General features: G+C 36.5%; 1 protein-coding gene across 1 annotated transcript; it reads right to left on the minus strand.

Annotated features, from left to right (window-relative positions):
• Window positions 1-9,300: 9,300 nt before the first annotated feature.
• Window positions 9,301-10,387, minus strand: LOC118269728 (uncharacterized). Its single transcript, XM_035584991.2, has one exon. The coding sequence runs from the start codon at window positions 10,288-10,290 to the stop codon at window positions 9,640-9,642; it is 651 nt and encodes a 216-aa protein (XP_035440884.2). The 5' UTR covers window positions 10,291-10,387; the 3' UTR covers window positions 9,301-9,639.
• Window positions 10,388-11,315: the final 928 nt, after the last annotated feature.

Genomic DNA, 11,315 nt, shown 5'->3' on the forward strand with positions numbered 1-11,315 from the left:
GGCTTCCCGGCATGATGAGCACAAATATTCGGTATTAAATCACAATCACACACGTAAAATATCAAAATGATAAGCGAAAACCAAAAGTGAAATTTGCGGGTAGAAAAATATTTTGATATTTTGTTCCTTGAATGTTTTTACTGGAAATCTAGTGGGCAATTAAAGCTGTTCTTTATCCCACTTCTGATTTTAGGAATCAGAAGTTTGGATATTTAAAAAAAAACAACGCAACACACAATCAAAATGATACAACTCTTTATTTTTTATTTAGGAACAAAATAACAATCACGAAAAGTAACCTTATCTACCGCAAATCCCCACACATTCAATTATCACATAAATAATCAAAGAAATAATAATAAAGTACAAAAATTAGAAAAATATCAGTCTCACGATCCTTGAGCGATGTAACCTCCTCGACGACTCTCGAGCAAATGGGGTTGAGAATGGTGTGAAGTTTGCTTTTATAGACTCTTAAAAGCTGTTATTCCTTGACTCCTAACAATACAATATATTTTATACATTTAATTGAAAAGTGGTTTACTTTAGTAAGGCTTCAATCAATTGGTTTACAGAAAATCATATTGTTCGATCGTAGTTACGTTAAGTTTTTTTACCCTGCAATATACTCTAACAAAACTGACTGCGTAGTTGGCGCGGTAACTGGCAACTGGCTGCCGTGCAACGTGTAGCTGGTTCGATTCTCACACGGAGCAACTGTTTGTGTGATCCACAAATTGTTGTTTCGGGTCTGGGTATCATGTGTATTTGAATTTGTATGTTTGTAAATGCAACTAGGAGGAGAAAATCCTAGTGTGAGGCGACGTTTTTTCTTTAAAAGAAAAGAAGAAATAGAAAACTCGACTTCCTCTATTTAAAATTCAAAATAAGTAAAAATATTTTGTTAGGCTAACGTTAAAAGGCTGATAATCCACTCTGGATTGCTACATAGAATTCCGAGAAATCAGTCCCACGGAGCTCACAAAAACTAAGCTAACAAAACGGCCATGAAAATTGGTTTGTGGTTAACACTTCAAAATACATTTCTAGGACTAGAACAATTCCTAGTATTTGGAACAGACAAATACACATACATATAAAATAAACAACATTTATCTATGCGATGTTCCGTTCTCGAATTCAAAACATAGAAAAATTAATGGATTTTTAGATGTTTGATAACGTATTCTCCAAACTAGCTTCTGTCTGCAGTTTCCCGCGTTCTTGTGGGATAAAAAGGATCTTATGTGTTATTACAGACCATATTCTATCCCCTATATAATTCCTAATTATAAGTTTAAAATCGCTAGCCCGCATTGAGCAAGCGTAGAGCTTAATGCTCAAACCAACTCCGTGCAGCAGTGGCCACGTAGGCTGTGGATGATGTGGATGAACGGTTACCGGATCAAAGGTTGATGAGTGATACAAAGGAGCGAGGGAGCACACGTGACGTAGGCTAATAGTATACTGATTGCTCAGCCTATATTAATTTTAAAGTAAAGTAAAATGCACGAATAAGTGCATTACTAGTGTATGGTTTCACCGTACTATATCAAAAACAACAATCTTAATCACAAAAATAAAAAGAGGTACATATAATATAACAATAATAATAAAGAGCAATAATAATTCAACCGAGATGCGGTATGACGTCGCGGATTTCTCGCGACACTATTTTATTACGTGAGACACTTTAAATTGGATTCGCGAGTTCGCGACAGCCGACGTACTACGTCACCACTCCCGCTCAGAATCGCTCCCCAAGTTTTATTGTTTAATTGAAATCACGCTCTTTGTTCAACGAACAATTTCAAGAGTTTGTTTTTTTTTTTCTTGTGCCTGTGTTAATGTTAAGAAAATGTTTCTAGAAGTTTTTCCTTTTTTTGCTTGTGTTGAAAGAAGTTGGTGTTTGTAGGTAAATGAGAAGTATATAGTAAAGGAGATTGTTGGTTTTTCTTCTAGATTTTCTTTTGTTAGCATTTTTTTTCTGTTCCCTGATTTTCTAAACGTGATAAATTGACTTAACTCACAGACTTAAGTATTGACACTACACAATACCTTACGAATACAAAATTCGTACTACGTAGTTGTAAGTAGTTCAAAGATAAGACGGCCTTATAAACATTTTTGTAACAAAAACATTGTTTTGTCAAAGATTACTACATAATTTACTACTGTTTACTTTGAAATGATGTTGATATACAAAGCAACTGTTTGAGTAGAGTGACTAACACATCTACACGTTTAAACTAATAAAATATCACTTAGAAAAATTGCAACACGCTTAAAGACTTTGGAACCCTAAAGAAAATATGTAAAAAAAAACGTTTTTAAATGAGTACATACGTTCTAAATAAATCACCCCCTATTTAAAATCGAGTACAAAAACATTCGCTCCACGAAAAACATTGACAATCACAATCAATTTAATAGCAGCCTGGTAGATGGCCCTCAATTAAATATTCCATAATCGATTCCAACTCGATTGATAACAATCGATATGTATGAAATACAAAAATAATTGCATTTAATTTGGCCGCCAGTTGTTGCCAAATTACTCTGTTCTCGATACGAAATTCGCTTTCAAAGTACCCTTTACGTGAGATAATGAATATTTGATACAGCACGCTCGCATTGCCTTGTTGTACCATCGATGTTAGAAATTAGTTTCCAAACGATATTTTGGATACGCATTGGGGGTAAAGGTGAATGTACTATCATGTTATAGGGGGATGTTTAATATGTCTATTAGTTGCGTAAGTTTTTTATTTTTAATTTTAGATACACCGTGTCGGTTGATGTTGTACTATGGGCCTGCCGAGTAAGAAGATACTTGGCAGGCGGGTAGGAGATTGCAATTGCTTGATCTATCACGTGATCTATCACGTTCATTAGAGAGCGCTCCTGTGCTTCATCATCATCAACATCAGCCGGAAGATGTCCATTGTTCAACTAAAGCCTCCCCCTTAGTCCTTCACGTCTCTCGAAGGACTTATAGCCGTTGGACCAGGAAAGTAATCGAGCGGCAACCGCGGACCAGAAGATTAGGTGGACTACACTAGGTGGACCGATGACACGGTCCGAGACGCGGGGAGCTAGTGGTGGCTCCTGTGCTTAGTCTCAGTTCAATGTTTGTCCCTTAGTTGGCTCTTAGGATATCCGTGGGAAGAGTAGAAAACGAGAAATATGTATTTACAGTCTTTTTTTTTTTTTTTTTTTTTTTACGGGGGAAAATCATCCAATGACTTTTCTCGCCTTGGGCGAGGCGAGAGGGAGTGTCAGACTCTTACTGACTAAAAACCACCCCGTTCCTTCTCCTGCCTTTCGAGCCGGAGCCCCGGTAAACCCGCTAGGTTGTCCGCAGTTCCGGATGTATTTACAATCTACTCTGCCATTACTATACGGCTAATGACTGCAATATAACAGCCGTATCACCTAACGCAAACATCTCAGTGATCGCGATCCGCGTTACCAGACGACTGGTTTACGTAAGTAATTATTTTGGATATCCGCCAAATAATAACCGGTTCCTATGGGTGGAGGTGCTTCCAGATTTGGCAGTATATCCCGTTGTATCGTATTTCCCATCTTCGTTTGCATTGAAAATACAAATCAATTTTATTCAATAGACGTTTTATAGAATGCGCCAAATTAAACTGACTGGTTTGGGCGAAGACTCGGAAATGTAAGATAATCCTTGATAAAACTTGTTCAATGTGATTGTTTTTTAGGGAACAGAGAGTAAAGTTCACTAAGAAAAGGAGGATCCTCTGACCAGGCGAGGTGATCATGCCTGCCGGGTTTTCTGATCAAACTGTTGTTCGTTGGGATTTTCTATCCATGTCTATTCTCATCTTCAAATGTGCGATGTAGGATATTTACGTGATCCGATGGTTTGTTTGTCGATGATTTGTGCGACTTCTGTCATCTGTCACTTGTCATGTGTCGCCACAATTTAATTGTAATAATTATGAATTGAAATGTGTGTGTGTACAATCTTTCTTCTACCACTATCACTCATCAATAGCAAAAGTAAAGCAAAGAGAAACCAATCATTTATACCTACAAATATTCTCCTTTTCGTGAAGCCATATAAAATATAGATTCCCTTCAATCGTACATTTTACGTATCCAGAAGTTTTCCAAGTAGTTTTTATAGTTTACCAACAACTTGTTATACGTTTTTCTTACGGCCGTAAAATCTATGAAACATAAAACTAAGGCCCGGCGTTTCTACTGAGCGACTACAGTAAGTAAGCGTTTAGGGTCTAGTCACACACGAGGTAACACTTTACATTGAATTTATAGGGTCTTATTTTAACTAAAGGAAAAAAGGAAAGAGAAGGAATGTATAGATGCATGTACAGGATTAAAATAAAAACTTGTAGTTGTTTCACACTATTAAAAATAAAAAAATACATAACTAGATAGAAAATCAGTCGACGTTGCCATATTATATTGTCAAAATATTATTAACTATTTTTAGTTTATGTTCTGTTAGACGTCACTATCTGCTGCGGACTACCTAGCGGGTTAACAAAGGCTTCGGCACGAAAACCAGGAGTAGGAACGGTGTGGTTTTTAGTTAGTAAGAGTCTGACACTCCCTCTCGCTCGCGAGGCGGGAGAAGACATTAAATGATTTCCCCTCTTAAAAAAAACGTGACTATCGTTCGACGAATCTATTAACTTTAAAAATCTAATCCGAATATAGAATGTTTTTAGTAACACATAAATTAAATAGATTTTCGTAACTTCATCGATACGTTTTACAATAAAGTATAAAAGTTATTTCTCTAGAACTAGTATGGTGGTTGAAACGAAGTCTTTGCAAGTGGCTCTAGTAGGTGCCACTAAAATGTAAGTGTGATGAGGCCCTTAGGGTGCAGTCTCACTATGTCGCAACAAACTATGCGTTCGCGTCGGAAATGTTTCAAATATTTTAATTGTAACGTGCCGTGTTGATAGAAGTTTGATGAAAAGGGTGTGGTGATGTCGTAGTTGGAAGTTGGCTTATGTTAGGGTGTAGAATATTAAAAGTAAGAGAAGCAAATGCCGTTGTACATAGTTTGAATTGTACGATGAATGGTAGAACTTTTTGTTTATTGTGGTAGCGAATGTTTATAAATGGTTAGGATTTCTGTTTATACATCATTATGCTAACGTAATTATCATGGTTTAACTAATGATGCTAATTAGGTTTTTAAAGTATATGATAAGGCTTAAATTGAAAGTTAGTGGAAGTTCAAGTGTGTCAAGACCTCCCTATTTCTTTTATCTTTTTTTTAATGGGGAAAAATCGTCCAATTACTTCTCCCGCCTTAGGCGAGGTGAGAGAGAGTGTCAGACTCTTACTGAGCTAAAAATTACCCCGTTGCTACTCCTGTTTTTCGAGCCGGAGCCCCGGTAACCCGCTCCGGATTTAATTTATCTGGATTTCATTAAAGTATTTAAAAGTGTAAGACTAAATACTGATGTGAAAGAAACAAATCTTGTTATTATTATCTTCTCTCTTTCCTGTGTTTGTGCAATGATACCTAATAGCAAAAGTGAACTTTTTTGAGGTTAGTTGCTACAGTCAAGTGAGTCTGAACCCTAAGCCAGTACCGATGACGTCACGAATCCTAGGGCAGAGTCGTAAAGTGCTGGTCGGCTGGCTATGAATTGTTTCCAAGTCGATTTACTCCGAGTACACAGTTACTGCGCAGTTAAAGGGTGTGCACTATGTACGGGGTTTAGTTACATAGGTATTTGAAAGTGAAAAAATGTAAGGAAACGAAAGAAACAATATAAATGCCTTTGGTTGTATATTGAAACTAGATATTTGGAAACAATGTCTGTTATACGACATATTATTATGTAACTATTGTGCAAACAAACAAAAATGCAAGGACCTAATAATTTTCACTCATCATCATCATTAGCCTATAAGTGGCCTCTGTTGGCCAAATGCCTCTTCTCATACAGAGAAGGTTTGAGCATTAATCACCACGCCTGCTCAATGCGCGTTGTTGATTTCAAACTTATAATTAGAAGTTATAAGCGCAGGTTTCCTCACGATGTTTTTCTTTACCGTTTGTCAGTGGTGTCTAAATATTCTTAGAAAGTAGATATAACTTTGCAAAAGTTATATTGATACTTCCCAGTGGTAAGTTTCGAACCCGCACTCTCATGCATGAGAAGCGGGCGTCTTAAACCTTCGGGCCACTACGACGCTTTTTCACTATTCGGTACCTAATATTTTAGTAGTTTAAATACAGGCAGTATAGTCTGATGACCCTATCGTCCTAGACATTATCCATAAGTGTAGTCTATCTAGGATTCAACAAACAACAAGCACTAATACTAAACTCTTGTTAATTTATACACGCTCTATAACATTACCGGGGATCACGTCCACCAGTTTATCCAGACCCCTGATTAGCTAAACATGGCGGTTGTTGTACACAGTTCTGTTTAAACCGAGGCCTTGGGGAGGAGGGGGTGGTTCAAGGATCACTGGTCAATGGCGACAGTAAAGTCGTAATTAGCACCTGCGTTTCGCTAAGTTTGCAACGCGTAACTTTACCCGAATCCCGAATGTTGACACACAAGGCACAGTGTCACAGTGGCGTACTCTGTGAACTGATACCGAAGTTAATACCGACACAGTGTCGCCATCTCGCGTGTTGCTGGAAAACTAAAGTTCAGTTCGGATTGCGGGACATCTAATTGTTTCGGAGTTAACGTTCTGTTAATTGAATGATTGAAGATTATTGGGAATTAGTAGTTTGTAGTAATGCCGTGTTTATGTACTTGTTGTATAAGTTATTATTATATTTGTTATAAACCTAATTTCGATAACGGTTTTAAAGCACAGAGGTAGGCATGGAATCTTTTTAAGTCCAAATATCAGCATGGAATCCTATTATGTCCCAATACAGGTGCACTCTCAATTTTCTTATTTTACTTTTTTACTTATTTTTCTTATTTAATTTTCACGCGATGAGCGTTTGGTCATTATCTCGCCTAGTTACTAAACTATGATGCAGATGTCCGGAGCGTCCTGCAACCTATTCACTCAGGAATTGAAGACACTTCAGTTTTACCTTTCTAAAAACCAAAATCTGAGCATTCTCCACAGTTATTGAACACTATTGAACAACTCAAGTCACAACTCATAAACAACATAAAACACACGCCGCCCACACAATTTCCTAACATTAACTTTTCCGCGCGCCTCTTGAACAAAAAGTCGCGATAAACGGGAACTTTACGCCCCACTCTCCTCACTTGCTCTCATTAAAAGTTGTAGTAGTTTTGACTAATTACTGAACGCGACATACGACTGATGTCTGCAATTTGTTACTGCAACTTTCCCCGTTTCTCCCCCGATATGCATAAAGTCTAGGGAATTCTGTGAAATCAATTTTACTGCGTGAATTTATGTTGTTTTTTGAGCACACGTCGAGTTCCCGAGTTTTTTTTTTTATTTTGAGACCAGTTAAATGGTGTTGTAGTTTTTGTATGAACGTGTAAAAAGTGTTCTACATTTAGTACATAGAAATACCTACATCAATAGCTAGTATTGCCGCTTATAAGTATTCCGAAACCTATTAAGTTAATTATTGCGTGTTACAGTAATGGCACCACTTGGCACCTCACTGCTAGGTGCTAATTAGTTCATTACCGTTATAGTGCGTCGGCATAATTGACGTATATACCTTACATGAATATGTATGTAACAAAACGCTAACAGCTGAAAAATAGTTAAAGAATTTATCTCAACGCAATCATTGTTTATGGACGTACTACACATCTTAAGAATGAAAAACAAATTGTCACCCTGTGCTCAGGCAAGGGGAAAATTTTGTAAAACCGTAAGCGCGCCATCTGGGGGTGACACCCCGAACCAATTAAGAGACAATAAATTAAATTGAGGCCTTCCTAATATCGGATCTCGATTAATAACGAAAAGCATCTGTTTAGAACTATGAAACAGTGATTTTGTACAAATAACCAAAATTACTGCCTCGTTGCTAGAGTGGTTGCACGTGCGACTGCCGAGCAAGGAGTTCCAACTTCGATTCCCAGTTTAAACAAAGTGTTATTGGTATTTGTCGGTTTTTAAAATCTTCTAGAAAAGGTGAAATTCTTGTCAAAATACACAATAAGGCGATTCTCCTTGCATAGATTATACATGGCATTCATAGCATGACTTGTGAATAGTGAGTATTACAATATTATACTTTTATGGTTATGTTCCTCTCTGCCTATTGCTTTCGGGATTGAATTGAATTGTGACTTATTTTTTTTTGAAAAATATCAAGTGTGTGGACACTTGGATTTTCTCCTGTTGCGTTTACAAACATCTTGTATGTTCACGCACAGAGCTCGAAACAACAATTTATGGCTCACACAAAGAGTTGTTCCATGCGGGAATTGAACCCGCTACATGTCGCGCGGCAGTCGGTTGCCCAGTTACCGCGCCAACCATACAGGCATTATATTTAAAACAAATTAACAAACAGATTTTTGAACCAGAAAACTATGACAGACATTTATGACACTCCTTAATATTGATCCCAAAATAAAGTTAAAAAAAAAACAAATATTTTCCGTTAAACAAGTATCGGTAAACAGTGCACAACCCTGTTCAGGCAGCAGTCAATTTGTGGCCATCGAGTGTTCTTTGAAACGATGGAAACCAGGTAGGGCCCTATATCCGGCCTTCTTTTGAGGCTCGCCATACCGTGAAATTGACTCGCCCGATTGTCTGTCCGATTTAAAAGACTTGTTTGGTGAACGATCGTATCTGGTGGCCGTTCTTTAGTAATTTCGATAATCTTGACTTTTATTTGAGGTAATCTTTTGTTGTTTGTTTTGTTTTTGTATGTTGTATGTGGGGTTTTATGGTGTTGGTGGTCGTTCTTGCCATCCCGCGTTGATCACTTCGTGGTGATTAATGGTCACACCTTCTCGGTGCGAGAAGAAGCCTAGTAGGCTGTCGATGTGATATTCGTTCTTTGAATCTAAACTTTGTAATGAGCTAATAGATTCTTATTCTATTAATATATAGCTAAGCACTTGCGTGAACATTTTCAAAAAATATTAATCAAAAAAATGAAACTGTATAAAATTCAAAGTTAATGTCAAAGTTACAGTATTTTCTTACTATCTATAAGTGCTTTTATATTATCTACTAAGTACATGTTCCAAAATGTAGATAATATATGGAAAATAATGATCTAGAAACTTCATCGTTACTCTTTTTAATTACGCATAGTAAAAGTAGGACATCTTTGTAATAAAAACAAATATATTACAGTAAGATTAATAATTTAATATCAAAATATAATTGTATTATTACTCTAAATACGTTTAAGAAAATAAAATTCAATACTGTATTTTTATCTCTAATTCATATTCAGGAAGTTTCATATCAAAAATATTTCACATTTTTAAGTAAGATTGACGGTGTAAACACATCGCTTGTTTGTTTAGAAAAGATAAATTTAATAATGACGCAAAACGGTAGAATGGACGTCACTCTCACTACACTTGTTTAGTTAATCACTTACTTTCACTAACTAATTAAAAACTAATATTACATGAGTATCACATATTTTTCACTGCCACAAATGATGTTCACAATTTTAGGCTAAAAGGAGAACATAGCTCTACAAAATCCTAACCGGTCACGTCGATAACCCATCGGGCATTGACTCGGCACTGCTATGAGCAGCCGAGAATGTGCCTTCACACAGTTCCCTTTATCATCCTTCTCAGTTCCTTCAGGACACCCAACTATAGCCTTGTCTTCAGCCCCCTCTGGTTCCACAACAATTTGCTTCCCATGATACTTCGGTTCTATAAGCTCCACGTCATCATTCAAACTGTCGATAGCATCAGTAACAAAAACCTCAGGTGCGTCAGTTCCCAAATCTTCCTCCACATAACCTGGTTCTTCGTATTTCGTCACGAATTTATCGTAAATACAATTCTTGAATAACAACATCACCTCGCTGAAGTACGACCTTACAAAGTTTGTCGCCTTTGACGGCTTACTATCTTCGATTATTTCGTTTTCGTTCACTTTGTTGAATGAGAATATCTTTATTCTGTTCACTAATACGTCTGCGAGCATCTCGTTCCACGTCAAAGGCTTCTCATCTTTCGGATCTTGGAAATTTTGCAATTTTCTTAAGAGTGTCCTTTGTTCCTCTAAAATTTTAATGCTCGTGGTGTCTTGAATAAAACACTCTGTTTCTGCCATAAGTATGATTACGCCGACAATGTATATGGATTTCATGTTTTTGTCACTTTTGTACGGCGTGAACACAATGGTGTTGCGGACTGCCAGGCTTTACGAAGATAAGGTAAAAGCGTTTGCTCGGTACAACCGGTGTCAACAGTGTTCGCTCAGTGACTTCATTCATCTAGCATTATATCACATTCGAATAATTTCGTACGGATATACGCGCAAAAAACCTTTTACTAAATTTCTCTCGGAATAAAAAAGAAACGTTCTGGATTTATGAAAACATTTTTACAGAAATGAAATACAGATTTGATAATGTTCTATCATACGTTCTTATTTGTAAAATGTTGGTTGTTATCTTTACATAGTTAGGAATGCTACTTCATCTCATAGTAATTATCTACGTAGCATTTTAACTTATTCTCAACAAGAAAAAATATCAAAATTTTATTATTTAATTTCAACACTTATTAAATATCCCTTTAGTTCACGACTGTACTGTACTGCACTATCAAATTGATAATGAAAGATAACAGCTAAACCAAATATTAACCGAGTGACGTTCGGTTAACGGAAAAAACTATTTACAGCACAAGTTAGTCGATGTAAACAAAATGTTTATAATCTCAAGTGGCCGAAATTGTACCAAGGACAGAGATATGATGGACTGTGGGTATATTTAGATATTGTGTACTGTCCGCTGTATTAAAGATTGATTTTGATAACCTTACTTAGTCAAAATTGAACGTAAAGTTCTGATAACAATTGGAACCTTCTCGATCACCTGGACTGGACGTCGATTTCAGGGACAGCCTGTATGTGTTCTAATTCGAAATTCATGTGGTAGTGCCACAACTTATTGTGATATATGGTAAAACATTTTAATTTTGTTAAAAAAAGAGGTGATATAAAACAGAAAGAAAGAAAAGGACTTACATACACATTTATGCAGTTTTTGTTACACAGACCTTTATAATAGGGAGCGTGTCTGTTGCCAAAGACTCGGATTCATTTTAGATTCCAAGCTACTAATTGCAAAAAATATCTAATAGCTCATTAATGTTTTGTCCAACATA

Source organism: Spodoptera frugiperda, chromosome 30, assembly GCF_023101765.2.
Source record: "Spodoptera frugiperda isolate SF20-4 chromosome 30, AGI-APGP_CSIRO_Sfru_2.0, whole genome shotgun sequence".
Classification (NCBI taxonomy): Eukaryota; Metazoa; Arthropoda; class Insecta; order Lepidoptera; family Noctuidae; genus Spodoptera; species Spodoptera frugiperda.

Bases quoted from the DNA above. Each gene is read 5' to 3' on its own strand.
- LOC118269728 (XM_035584991.2), bottom strand. From the start codon at position 10,290: ATGAAATCCATATACATTGTCGGCGTAATCATACTTATGGCAGAAACA.